The sequence below is a fragment of the Leucopleurus acutus genome (assembly GCF_964270905.1).
Source record: "Leucopleurus acutus genome assembly, chromosome: 9".
Classification (NCBI taxonomy): domain Eukaryota; kingdom Metazoa; phylum Chordata; class Mammalia; order Artiodactyla; family Delphinidae; genus Leucopleurus; species Leucopleurus acutus.
In genome coordinates, this window is record NC_139144.1 from 52,238,448 (window position 1) to 52,253,699 (window position 15,252).

Genomic DNA, 15,252 nt, shown 5'->3' on the forward strand with positions numbered 1-15,252 from the left:
GCCATCTGGCGCCATCCCTTTGTCCCGCACATTCTGCCCATTAGTCACTTAGTAGCCATCTCAGTTATCAGATCAACTGTTGTGGTATCTCAGTGCTTGTGTTCAGGTAATCCTTATTTTATTTAATTATGGCCCCAGAACGCAAGAGTAGTGATGCTGGCAATTCAGGTATGCCAAAGAGAAGTTGTAAAGTGCTTCTTTCAAGTGAAAAGGTGAAAGCTCATGACTTAATAAAGAAAGAAAAAAAGTCGTATGGTGAGGTTGCTAAGATCTGTGGTAAGAATGAATCTTCTATCTGTGAAATTTGGAAGAAGGAAAAAGAAATTCATGCTAGTTCTGTTGTCACACCTCAGACTGCAAAAGATACAGCCACAGCGTTAAGTGCTTAGCTAAAATGGCAAAGGCATTAAATCTGTACAATAAGATATTGTGAGAGGGAGACTACATTTACATAACTTTATTATAGTATATTGTTATAATTTTTCTATTTTTATTATTAGTTTTTGTTGTTAATTTCTTCCTGTGCCTAATTTATAAATTAGACTTTATTATAGGTATGTATGTATAAGAAAAGACATAGTATATATAGGGTTTGCTACTATCTGTGGTTTCAGGCATCCACAGGGGACATCTTGGAACATATCCCCCACAAATAAGGGGGGACACTACTGTAGAGGCTGCCAGAATTTTCCCACAGACAAAAACAATAAAACCCCCTAGGATTCCTCTTCAAAAGAAATAAACAAGCCCCCCCCACCCCCCAAATTGAGCAAACTTAAGAAAATAAATTAGAAAAGCGAAGGTTTCTAGTGTGGATATTGGCACCACAGATTAAAATCTATCTCATTCTGGGAATTTAGGGATCTGTCCCCATAATGTAAAGGCTACCAATAAATCCACCCAGACCTGCCCTACTCTATACATAAGTTCCTAGTCAGCATTCATTCTAAGGAGAAAGAGCCAGCTCCAACACAATTCTAGTTACTCAGCAGAGAACACCCACTATGGCTATATAGGCCTTCTATTTTAGGGAAGAATAATCAAACATCACCAGGCCCATGAGGAAAATTCAGAGACTGAACGTAAAAAGAAAAGCTGGTCCCAGAGAAAATAAAATAATTGAAGGTAAGGAAGAGAAATCCAGTAATTATATAAAACCCTATAAAAGGTGAATATGGCGGGAAAAAACACAGATTATAAAGGGTTCTTAAAGATTTAAAGTCATTAAAAATGTGATTTTTTAAATAAAAAATTAAAGAAATGGGAAAAAGGAAGTCTCCCAGAAGGTACAGCAAAAAGAATATAGAAAAATATCAGAAAAATATTAGAAAAATATGACAGACATAAAGGGCCAACCTAAGAGACTAAACACTTGAGTAAGGGGAAATCAAAGAAAGAGATTAAAGAAAATGGGGATGTGGAAATCCTCAAAGAAACAGTAGTATCAGTCACAGCTGAGGAGCACATGAACTTTCAGATTGAAAGGGTCATGAACTACCCAACACACTTAATGAAAAAGAACTCACACATAGATACATCAATAGAGAATTTTGAAACATCAAGGGAAAAAACACTAAAAGGTTTCAGAGAGAGAGAGAGAGAGAGAGAGAGAGAGAGAGAGAGAGAAGAAATTCACATACAATAAAATGAATAGAACATTAGAAGTTTTAACTTTCTGAGGAAAAGTAATATTTAACGGCAATTCTATAGCCAACTAAACTGTCACTCCCTGAAAGAGCAGAATAAAGACATATTTAGACTGACAAGGATTCAAAACATTTCCTTCTTATCACCCTTTTCTGGGCAATTACAACTAGAAGAAAAACAAACAGAAACAAACCAAGAGATTGCCTTCACACTCCTGGTAGGGAGCAGTGGGTGGGTGGGAGACACCTGCTTTTCACCGCAAGCTCTTCTTTACTATTTAATGTGTTGCTGTGAGAGGTGCTACCTTGATAAAAAATAGAAGCATGGTTCTAAAGTTAGCCAGCCTAGTTGGAAAAATGTGGTCAGTGGCTCAAGATATGGTTCAGATGCATACCACCCTCTCTCTTCCTCTCCAGAGTTCCCTATAGAGGGCACAGAGAGAGCAGTGGACACAGCATGCTTTGGGAACACGGAGGAAGGTTACCTAATACATAGCCCAGATAACCACAAGAGATGTCTCTTCCCAAATTACAAACTGTGAGAAGTTCTCCTCCTGCCTCCAACCTGTATTATAACCTTGCTGAACTCTGTCCAGGGATTAATGCTACAGATGTCCTCCACTGGCTGTGAAGCATGAAAGTTAAGAATGTACTGGCTCTAAGATCAGACAACCTGGTTCTGCCACTTACCAGCTGTGTGACAGACATAAGGCAAGTTATTTATCTCTGAGCTTCAATTTAGTTTGTAAAAAGGGTACTATGAAGAATTCATGTGAAGTGTTTACATAGCATATAATAAAAGAGCAAGAAGTCTTAGCTACCTCTGCTATTATTTTAAAATAAATATACTTATGATGAATGCAAAAAGGGAGAAGTATATACAGGATGTTACGTGAAGGGAATCTAGCCTAATCTAGAGATGAGGAAAAGCTTCACAGGGGAAGCACTGTTTAAACTCTCATCCTTTGCAGCAACATGGATGGACCTAGAGATTATCATACTAAGCAAAGTCAGAGAAAGACAAATATCACACGATATCACTTATATGTGGAATCCAAAAAAATGATACAAATGAACTTATTTACAAAACAGAAATAGACTCACAGACATAGAAAACGAACTTATGGTTACCAAAAGCGGGGGAGGGATAATTAGGAATTTGGGGTTACAAACTACTATATATAAAATAAATAACAAGGACCTACTGTATAGCACAGGGAACTATATTCAATATCTTGTAATAACCTATAATGGAAAAGAATTTGAAAAAGAAATATATACATATATATGTATGTATATATGTGTGTGTGTATATATCTATATATAACTAAATCACTTTGCTTTACACCTGAAACATTGTAAATCAACTGTATTTCAATTAAAAAAAAACCCTCTCTCACCCTAAATCTAGACCATGAGTCCTTATACTCAAGGGAAAGAGACACAGAGGGACTGGCAAAGAAACCAAGCAAGTAGCAGCATGGATGGACAAGGACTACAACCAAGAGGAACAGGTCGGGGCCTGACTTACTAGCTCATCGTAGGAAATGCAGAGAGAGGAGTGTGATTACCACAGGAAAGGCGGCCCAGGGGAATTCAGTCAGTGAGCCACAACCCCTATGCAGAGGAGGGAACACAGGGTAAGAAGAAGTGCTGGAAGTGTGTGTGTGTACACACATGTGCATGGGTCGGGGGTGGGGGTGAGGGGCTCCTTCTGTTGTGGATTATTACAAGAGAGGAGCAAAAAGTGTTTCTCTGACACTCAGATTTTACAAATTAAGTTTTGTCAGTCCAGTGTATACTGAGCACCTACAAAAGCGAAAAGCGCTTGGCTGGGTGCTCTATATGCTGCGAAGATGACAAACTCTCTCCTCATGTAGGAGCTGACAATCTGATGGGGCAAAAGCAAGAACAGAATCTGAGCTGGAAGGACGTTCGTTATCCTTAATACGGTGCACTAAGTTGAGAGATCATCAACGGGTATAAAGAGCACATAAAGGCAAACTGGAAATGCTATAAATGAGGAAGGAGACTTGGAGGTCAGGAGTTTTGTTTATACCTCAGGGTATTTTAATTTTTAACCATTTTCATGCATTACTTTTTCAATTTAAAACACTCCATGATAAAATAAAAATATCAATGCCCCACCTAAAAGAATGTACCAATGAAGGAGATTTCTTCCCTCCTACTTCTGTGTTCATCATATACACTGCAACTCAGCCACAGTATGACTAAATATCCCTTATGTACATATTCTGGTTTAATGTTAAGTCCTGTGCAAGTGCTGGTGTGTATTTTTTCCAGCTGCTAAAGTAATAGTTTTGTTGTAAGGTCTGTAGGTTTTACAAACATGGGTTTCGGCAACCTATCTTCTGCCCCTCAGACCTATCACACCCGCTCAAGTGAGAGCTGCCTCCTTGGATACCAAGGCTACTTCAGTGATGAGACACATTCCCTAAAATTTCTCTGTCTCTGTCTGCAAGAAATCATCAGGCTAACAGGATTTTCTTTTTTCACAAGCAAGCATTCTGATTGGTCCTCTGCACTTGTGAAAAATGCCAAGCCTTCAGATTTAGGTACCACCTGGGGCTGGGAAGCCCCATTAACACTCTTTTGTTTAATATCTCCTAATTATGCCAAATAAATATCACTTAAAAACAACATTTTGAATATGCCTTTAATGTTCTAAAATGTGTCTCCCAACCACTGAGTAATTAGTTCCTTCATCTTCCCAGGCACCAAAAATTAATCTATCTTATTCACACAACTGTACTTCTGGCCTTGTAGGAAGAGACATTACTTTTGTCAGTTTATAGTCTTCAAGCACCTCTATGCAATAACAACCGTGGTTGGAATAGTGCATTTACTAGTTGGAGACCCCTTAGTGAGTGGTTCCCTTAAAGTTCTATTTTATGAATATGTACAATACGAAGATAAAGACATCCCAGGGAGAAAGTGGTAGGCATGAAAGTCTACTGGGGAATAATGGCAGCACCTACTCCCAGCCCTAAATGGAAAGACATGAAAGTTAAATTTTCATACTAGGCCTTGTTTCCTAATTGCAACTCTAGTAAAAGATCTAGTGGGAAGAAGACTGAAATGACAACGGTCAGATTCTCTTCCCTGAGTAAGGTTTTATTCAGGACTGCTCTGGCTTTATATGGCTGATTACCAAAGGCCCATAAGAATGCAGCTTTTCTGTTTCTGTAAGTCCACTGTTAGAAAACAGTGTCCACTGTGTGGGTCAGTAATCCTTATATAAGAATTCGTTGTTACTGTCTTCTGAACTTAGCACCAGCAGCACACTTCTGTCATTATAATACCCCTTCTTAGATAATGAGAATAGCACAAGGCATTGTTTCTTCATTTCCTTATGCCTATCAAGAAGTGAAGATTTGGATTTGTCTGCACTGAACTGAATAAAACATGACTTCCCCCTCCTCAATTTTGTTGTGGCTTTATATCTGATTTGAGTGAATGTATGTCTTTTACAGTAAAAAGCAATATGATGACCTCTAGTCCGTTTTGATCTAGGTAAGGAAAAAAAATTATACAACCACTTAAATGTGGCTGATTGTATAATTTTCCCCAATTATCTGCTCTTCCCCACCTCCACTCTTGTAAGAGGATTATGCATCCTTGTCCACTGCCCTGGACTGGTTGTGCCTTCCTGTGACAGAAGTACAAGTACACTTCTCTCTTCCAGTCAAGTCTGACTTGCTATGACCAGTGACATGTCAGGGTGGCACATCAGAGTGGCAGCTTTAAGAGTCATAACATGGTTCAGCTCTACTCTTCTCCCCAAATCCCAGATTGGTGCTACTTTTTCAGCCTGCATCTCAGAATGAAGACATACATGGGGCAGAACTAAGATGATCAGGAGTCAATATGCATCATGATAAACCTCTGGGTTGAAAGCCACTGATATGTTAGGGTGTTTTGTTACTTCAGCATAACCGAGCAAAAGCTGACTTCATTCAACTACATCTCAAGCATGTATCCAGACACCGAAAACTACAGTGAGTACCGAAGACTGAGGAGGATGACAAGGACTTTGGAATATCCATCGGTGAGGACCATATAAGGCAACTGAGCACACTGACCCTGAAGAATGGACTGGGGAAGGGGAAGTACAAGGAAAGGAAGGACAGTATACCTACCACCACATATCTGAAAAGTGACCACATGGAAAAGTAGGAGAAAAAAGTATAGACTTACTCTTTTTGTTTTTAAGGGCATAACTAAGACCAGAGGGTAGAATTAGAGACAGAGACAGAAATAGAGATTTTGGTTTACCATGAGGACAAGATTTCTACCAATTAAATCAGTCTAATAGCAGAATGAGTAGTCTTCCAAAGTAATATGCTTCCAGCAATTGTAAGACATAAAACAGAGGCTAGATGGCCACCACATATCAGATGCAGTAAAGAAAGAAATGCTCATTCTATGGTACATTATACCAGATGACCTCTTCAGAATTCTTCTAATTCTGATTCTGTAAATTCTAGAGACTAACTCATGATGCTAGGTTCAGTTAGCATTCTTGGATAAAGAAGGAAAGCTAATTCCCCAGCAATAATCAGCCAAACAATAGCTCTTTAGAATCTGTCATTTTTCTGTGTCATAAAAATACATAATTTTTCTTTTCTGCTCAGTTCATTATTATAATTTTCCACACTATTTTCCCTAAAAGAAAGTGGGACTTCTTTAAAAAGTCTTCTTTATCCTATTCATTAATGAAATTTAGAAATTATCTTCAGGAACACAGACTATTTTATCAGAGCTAAGAGTAATTAAACCAGGCAACAGGAAATTATCATCTCCATAAACAGAAGACAGAGATCTTTACAGAAAATCACTAAGATTCTTGACTGGTATAGATGACTTAATTAACATGAGAAGACATCTCTATAACTTATTTGTCAAATGTACAGACCTATTTGTGAAATACAAAGGTTGAGATAGCATATAAAATTTTGAAATACTGATATTAAAAAATCCATAACATCTTCAAACCTAAATATTTCATACGGCATTTCTTCATGCTATTTGCCTTCTACAAAATCATCAATAAAGGTCTTATCTGTAGTAAGAACATTTCCTATGGTGTGAACATTTAGCTTATAGAACTCTTGTGTCTGAAAATGCCAGAAAACCACTAATCACTCTGCCTATCTGACAAGAAGATTGCAAAGATCAATGAAACAATTAAGTACAAAATATTGTGCAAATATAAAACTGGTATTATCATCATCCTACATGTACCTCTAACTCACAGAGAATTTTTCCACTACATTTCTATTAATTGGAATATTTTAGGAAAAGTGGAAGATACAAATTTTAAGTAGTTAACTAAAAAAGAAAAACTGACATTAGTATTAGTATTATACTACTTGGAACAATTAAGATGAGAAGGCACTGACATATGACCATCTTAAATCATTCACTGTGGTGGGCCCTGGAGTACCCAATGAAAACCCATTTGGTAACAAATGTAGACTAATTTAACTGCTATAATAATGTTTTTTTTTTTTTAAGGTGTAGCTACTTACCAACAAGTCTTATTACATTCAGTGTTGTATTTGTTAAGATGGGTGCATTCACTTTATTTAGACTGTAATCTGATTTCTTCCTGCTTTTTAGAGTCTCTCGAGAAACGCTTAATATGAGAAAACAAAACAGATTTGCAATTAGGGTTGTCAAGTAGTAAATCAATAAGTAACTCAGCTTAGGATCTAATTTGCTAATTAGTTACTGAAAATCACCAATTAGTTACTGAAAATCTTACCACTTATTGGCTGGGGATATAGAGATTATCCTCCTGTCCTTACAGAGCTTACAGTCCAGAGGGGAAGAGAAATCAGTAAACAGAGAAATAAGGTACTATAATGTATTTCTTTGGTTCTCAGACATTAATTAACAACCATTAAAAGAAGCTATGTCACTATATTGTAGCAATGTTTTCTTAGGTCAGTCTCCCAAGGCAATAGAAATAAAAGCGAAAATAAACAGATGGTACCTAATCAAACTTATAAGCTTTTGCACAGTAAAGGAAACCATAAACAAAATGAAAAGACAACCTATAGAATGGGAGAAAATATTTGCAAATGATGTGACTGACAAGGGCTTAATTTCCAAAATATACAAACAGCTCATACAACTCAATAACAAAAAGACAACAACCCAATCAAAAAATGGGCAGAAGACCTAAATAGATACTTCTCCAAAGAAGACATACAGATGGCCAACAGGCACATGAAAAGATGCTCAGCATTGCTAATTATTAGAGAAATGCAAATCAAAACTACAATGAGGTATCAGCTCACACCAGTCAGAATGGCCATCATCAAAAGTCTATAAATAATAAATGCTGGAGAGGGTGTGGAGAAAAGGGAAGCCTCTTGCACTGTTGGTGGGAATGTAAATTGATACAGCCACTATGGAGAGCAGTATGGAGGGTCCTTAAAAAACTAAAACTAGAGTTACCACATGGTCCAGCAATCCCACTACTGGGCATATACCCGGAAAAGCCAAAAGCTCTAATTCAAAAAGATACATGCACCCCAAATGTTAACAGTGGCATTGTTTACAACAGCCAAGACATCGAAGCAACTTAAGTGTCCATCAACAGATGAGTAGATAAAGAAGATGTGGTGTATGTATACAATGGAATATTACTCAGCCATAAAAAAGAATGAAATAATGCCATTTGCAGCAACATGGATGGGCCTAGAGATTATCACACTAAGTGAATTAAGTCAGACAAAGACAAATATTATATGATATCACTTATATGTGGGATCTAAAAAATAGTACAAATGAACTTATTTACAAAACAGAAACAGACTTGCAGACATAGAAAACAAACTTATGGTTACCAAAGGAGAAGTAGCGGGGGATAAGCTGGGAGTGTGGGATTAACAGATGCATAAAAATAGATATAAAATAGATAAACAACAAGCATTTACTGTATAGCATGGGGGACTATATTCAATACCTTATAATAAACTATAATGGAAAAGAATTTTTAAAAAGAATATATATACACATATATGTATAAGCAAATCACTTTGCTGTACACTGAAAACTAACACAATATTGTAAATCAACTATACTTCAATAAAAAACAAATAAATAAAATAATAAACAAAAAAGAAGTTATGTCACTTAAAAAAATGTTCTAGGAAAATTATACATCAACTGTACCAAGCATCCTGATTTCAGACCTACAAATATGAAAAATACCTTCCTTAGAATCTGGATTAGGCATAAAGTATAATGGTAAAGTCTGGAGTTGGGGGGCAGCACTAGATTCAAAGAAAAAGTAGAAGTTATATGGTAAGTACAGGAAAAAAGGGGACAACATGTAATAAGATCGGAAGTAAGAGAACAGAGTACGCTTAAAGAAGCGCAAGGAGTTGACAGTGGTAGCCTGGAGAATGAGTGGGCAGAGGGAAATGTGATAAGAAAGGAGGTAAGTAAAGGCCAGATCACTGAAAGGAATTGAACCTATGATTATAACGAGTATGAACCATATCTTAAATGCAGTGGTGAGCCATTAAACATTTTAACCAGGAAAATAACATGATCAAATTTGTATATAAAAGAAAAATCTAAATTTGTATCCAAGAACAGATTAGAAAGGGTTAAGACTGGAAATGGGAAGCCACGGTAAGGAGGCTGATTCAATAATCTGGCCCAGAGATTTCTGCATGAACTAGGATGGTAGCAGTGAAATACAAGAAATTTTGATAAATTCAAGAGACACTTAGAAGTTGGAATTGATATAACAGTCGACTGGTTAACTGCAATCAGTAGTTTACATTGTGTATATTTCTTAGGGGTAGGTTAAAGACAGTTTAAGAGGCTGCATAACCCTACAAAGAATGCCAGGACATACACATATAGTGGCAGACATTTGTTCATTTCAACTTAATTAGACCTTTTCTTTTAGTAAAAACATACTCAAAACATCTAATGAATAAGTCCAACAAAATAGTTTTATTCAGTTCATAATGGATCATAGATGTAGATAATTAAATACCACATATTTGTGTAAACCAATGGAAACAAATTTCCCCAATTAAAATATCCCCAATTATATGAGTTGTTCACTTTTGAAGTGAGAGATTACATCAATCAGGGTGTCAAATCAAGTATTCACTAGGTACTTTGGGGGTAAAGGGTAGGGAAGGCTATACTTAAATCTATCATTAAAAATAAAGTATATTTGTGGTCACTCAATATCTGATACTCAGTCATGAAACTACCTCACTCACAAATCAGAATCAGGCCCAATTTAAAGAAGGTGACAAAAATTCTTATACAGTTATCACAGTGTTTGAAGAAGACAGTTTATCATAAAATAAAACTCAAGTACAAAAATAGGAACCTTAATAGAAGGCTCAAAATATCAATGACATTGGGAAGATTTTTCCGTATTTACTAGATTGAGGCAGCAAAGCCACATACAAAACAAATGACTATTTTCCTCCTTGAGAAAAAGGAAATCAATGTGAAACATAAATTGATCTATGTGAAGCATAAACCACCTCCAAAGGCGGCACTGATTCTATAAATCAAAAGTTTGTTTTTCTGCAAAAACCACTGATCTCTAGATTAAGAGCTCTTGGGTTATGCCCATTATCAAAAAAACTACATTTTTAGCCTTCCAGGAATCATTTTTAAAACACATTAATTTCTCAGGGTATGTGCCCAGTAGTGGGATTGCTGAGAGTCATGTACCACAATGTTCATTGCAGCTCTATTTACAATAGCCAGGACATGGAAGCAACCTAAGTGTCCATCAACAGATGAATGGATAAAGAAGATGTGGCACATATTATATACAATGGACTATTACTCAGCCATAAAAAGAAATGAAACTGAGGTATCTGTAGTGAGGTGGATGGACCTAGAGACTGTCATACAGATTGAAGTCAGAAAGAGAAAAATAAATACCGTATGCTAACACATATATATGGAACCAAAAAAAAAAAAAAAGGTTCTGAAGAACCTAGGGGCAAGACAGGAATAAAGATGCAGACGTAGAGAACAGACTTGAGGACACGGGGAGGGGGAAGGGTAAGCTGGGATGAAGTGAGAGAGTGGCATGGACATATATACACTACCAAATGTAAAACGGATAGCTAGTGGGAAGCAGCCACATAGCACAGGGAGATCAGCTTGGTGCTTTGTGACCACCTAGAGGGGTTGGATAGGGAGGGTGGGAGGGAAATAAATGCAAGAGGGAGGAGATATGGGGATATATGTATAGCTGATTCACTTATGTTATAAGGCAGAAACTAACACACCATTGTAAAGCAATTATACTCCAATAAAGATGTTTAAAAAAAAAAACAAACAGTAACTTCTGTCACATGACACTATAACCAAAAGAAAAGTTTAATGAGTTTTTTTCCTTAACCTTTCAAGTAAATCCTGTATGTTAAACGTGCAACATAAAATGAGAAATACCATAAATTCCAAGAATAAGTACCTTTTCACAGGAGCATCGCCTGTCTGCTCATCAACATAATCTTGTTTTAGTTCCTCAGGAACATCACTGTCACTGTCATACTCCTGATAGGCACTTTTTTCTTGTTCATCAGATTCATACTGAAAAGAACACAGTATATTATTCAACAATGGGCACGAAGAACCAACCTTTCTTGGAGTCTTTCAACACAGTAAAAAAGTATCCAATTTTATAAGAAGTACATTACGGATGAAAGTTCTTAATAACTGAGCTTTAATTTTGCCATCAAGAAATCATATTAACTTTCCATTTTCTTCTTTATCATCCTACCTTAACCAGCTCAAAAGAAAATACAAACATTATATTTCAAATGCTTATAAATGCCCAAAAGAATCTCCATATAAACAAATGAAAACAAACACATACCCTGCTAGACCTTAGAACAGGAAAAGAGTGTTTATTTGATTAAAAAAACTCTTCCTTCAAATGGTTTCATCCTATTTATTTCCATTTTGCTAGTTCATTATAAAAAGCTTGAGAATACAATTCTGGTACGCTGGAAGTATTAAGTCAGCTTAATTAAACACAACACACATGCTAATATTCTATCTAATTCATTATGATGAGATTTAATTCCAAGGGCAACTTAGAAAATTAGGCTTAGCACCTATGGACTACTGAGAGCAAGGACAAAAATGGTGGGCTTGCTCTTGAGAGGAACAGTGCCTTTTCATCATCTCTTTGGCACCATGGCCCAGTGCCGGCAAGGGAGAAGACAGTGGAGTCCATGCACAACAAAGGAAGCAGTGGCAGTACCACCATCATCATTGCTGATTAGTATTATAAACTAATATGATTAAATAATGGCTAACATTTATTGAGTTTCAACCAAGTACTGGGCTAAGTGCTTCCATAAATTGTCTCACTGAATCTTCAAAACAATTCTATGAGGAAGTTTTGTCCCCATATGCCAGTTGAGGAGACCAGTATAATGACAATAAGGGAAGAAGTCAGTCCCCTAATTCAACAACTATTTTTTAAGAGTCTAAAGCATTACGACAGGCTGTTTTAAGATGTGGACCCTGACCCTCAGGACTTATGCTGTACCTGTGAAGATTAGATCACACATTAATAACTACAAACAAACATTAGAGACATTCTCCCTCACTTGTACACAATGTGATCCTGGTGGCATTCAGAAAGGTGTTCTACACAAACTAGGGTCAGTTCCACAGTACAACAGATCCTCATTTCCAAGGATTCTTTATTTGCAAATTTCCCTACTCGATACAATTTGTAATCCCAACATCAATACTTCATGACACTCCTTGGTCATTCACGGATATGTGCCATGTGGAGTGGCAAACACTTTTGAGTCACCCTACATACATGTTCCCAGCTAAGAGCAAGCAAGGCGACAGTCTACCTTCTTATTTCAGCTCTCCTGCTGTAAGCAAGTGCCCTTTTCAAAGTCTATTTAGTGTCACATTCTTAAAATTTTTGTACATTTTGCTGGTGATTTCACTGTTCAGAATGCCCCCCAATCATAGTACTAAAGTGCTGTCTAGTGTTCCCAAGTGCGAGAAGACTGTAATATGCCTTAAGGTAAAAATACGTATGTTAGATAAGCTTCACTCAGGCATGAGTTACAGTGCTGTTGGTCATGTGTTCAAAGTTAACGAATCAGCACTATATTAAATTAGGTGTCTTTAAGGAAAAACACACATAAAACAAGGTTGTGTATGGACCAGTTGGTGAAAATGTTGTGACCAGAGGCTTGCAGATACTTAATCCCATATTTTGCTTAAGAACAACGGTTCTGTATTTGTTAATTCAGAGTTCGTGCTTACTTTATTGAACACAACTGCCAGAAATAATGAGAATCAAATGCTATGCGAGATTTAAATTAACAAATCACCAGTGCAGAGGGATATATTATTTCAAAAATATTGGAATGACTTAATTCTTTTCAGTTTAGTCTACTTTATAGAGGCAAAATGTCACAAAGAATCACTAAATTATAATTTTAAATATGGTTCTCTATGGAATAACTTCTACTTCATGATAAAACATGACAGTGGTATATTTTCATGACAATATTTTTAAAATTATATCTTCACTTAATAACAAAAACAAACCAAAAATATGGAGACAAATTCAACAGATTTTTGTCAAACCCAAACAGTTTTCACTTCAACTTCATCAAATCTAAAATAAAAATTATACCTAGTCCCTCTGGAAATTAAATACTGTAAAAACGCCCTACAGGTAACTGTGAAGTAAGTATTTCCTCATTGTAAATATGGGAAAACTGAGGGTCACAAAATCACAATAACTTGCCAAGATCCACACAGCTAATCAATAATAAAGGTCATATTCATTCATCTGCCTGCAAACCTTTCCATTAACTCACACTACTTCTAGTTTATACTGTTTTTTGAGCTGCTCAGAGTGCTGTTAAAACATTGTATTCCTAAATCCTCAAAATATCCCTGCCAGGTAATTAAACAAGACATTACCCTGTTTCAGTTTAAGGGGACATGGAACAAAATGACTTCCTTAGTTACCCAACAAGTGGCGTTGAGAAAAAAGTGCAGATGATCTATTCCTTCATACATCTGTCTATCCAATAAATCATGTAATTATGCAGTGAATAAACTATGCTCCTACTCAATTAGTAACCTGGTAGGAACATAAAGTAATCTAATAACAACATAAAATAAACATAAAGGCAAAACTTATCATTCAAAAGGACAATGTCAACAAAGCATACTGGAAAGCCATTCATTACCTGTACAAGTAGTATTACAGGTGTCTAAGTATATAGGTAGGAAGGTGGGTGGTAAATGTATGAATAAATCTAGTCAATTACCTTGCTCATTGGGTACAACACGCTCAATAAGAAAATCCCACTAACGTTCCACAGTATGTTTTAAAAGCACCACATACCCCATTAGAAGCCAGGACGTCTTCTGTTTCTTCATCTTTGTGGTCAGCCTGAATTTCAAATGGATTCCCACCACTACAGTACTGCTCAAACAAGGTTACCATTTTTGAGGAAGTTGAGGATGGCTGCTTATTGGGTGAAACTGATGGGGAACGTGACTGTTCCATGAATTTAAATTCCTAGATGTTTAAAAAAAAAAAAAAAGGAGCCAGATCCCTTTTAGCCACAACAATAAAATTCAAGTACATAAACATATTCCATCAATGCAGATGTAGTTAGTATAGAAAACAATCCTATTCTTTAGGTTATTCTTTTTTTTTTAGGTTATTCATTTTTAAATCTTGCAAGTTATCTGAAAGCACAAACTTGGACATACATGTTCAAAGGTTTTCCTAAAGACAACTCAGTCGCTGATGTCACTTAAAACAGTGTTATCTGCATCAAGCTGCTTTTGGCTTACTTTATGGAACTCCACAGAAAATTTTTTTAAATAACTTCAATTTGAATGATAATTCTAAAAATTTTTACACAACAGCAAAAGTCCTAGTAGAGTACAGTTTTAATAAAGTCATTCATAAAAACTAATTGTTGTTAAGTCAAATAGTTTGCACCATTTGAGATACTCTATGTGAATACATTGAAATCCAAGCATAAAAGATATACCTTTCTTTGTTATATTGATGTCTATAAACTTTCATTTATTTTTCTTCATATACCAAGAAGCTGACAACAAAAATACATGCTGAGGTCAGATGATACATCTTCTAGTCCTAGCTCGACTTTAATCCATTATATTCCATTAACTTCCTACATAATATTGGGAATGTCCCCTGATTCCCTATGCCTCCATTTCCTCATCTGTAAAATGAAAGGGTCGATCTAGATCAAAGAATCACAAATACCAAAACTAGAGAGTTATAGCACCCAGTCCAAATCACACACTTCTCAGATGAGGAAACTGAGGCAGTCCAGAGGGATTCAGGTCCAAGTTCAAGTTTATACAGCTAATTAGAAGAAGAGATGGAATAATGGCTAAAGTTCTTTTGAATTACAAAACTCTTGATTTAATGATTTTTAACAAAAATTTAGTACACATTTTTCTTATACTTTTTAATCATTTTAATATTATTCCCCAATTTAAAATTTTTCATATTCAGAGATAATCCTCTTTAAAATTACAT

General features: G+C 36.1%; 1 protein-coding gene across 2 annotated transcripts in view; it reads right to left on the reverse strand.

The window, feature by feature from the left end:
• Positions 1 to 15,252, reverse strand: part of VPS50 (VPS50 subunit of EARP/GARPII complex) — a 140,107-nt gene that overhangs the window by 26,968 nt on the left and 97,887 nt on the right. For both annotated transcript variants that reach the window (XR_014326464.1, XM_082846773.1), the window contains exons 18-20: positions 14,074 to 14,250; positions 11,146 to 11,264; positions 7,199 to 7,305 (exon numbers count right to left, since the gene is read on the reverse strand). Coding sequence is in view for 1 of the 2 variants with exons in the window: in XM_082846773.1 (XP_082702899.1) it covers positions 7,199 to 7,305; positions 11,146 to 11,264; positions 14,074 to 14,250 (403 nt within the window). In the remaining variant the exon portion in view is untranslated. The remainder of the gene's footprint in view (positions 1 to 7,198; positions 7,306 to 11,145; positions 11,265 to 14,073; positions 14,251 to 15,252) is intronic.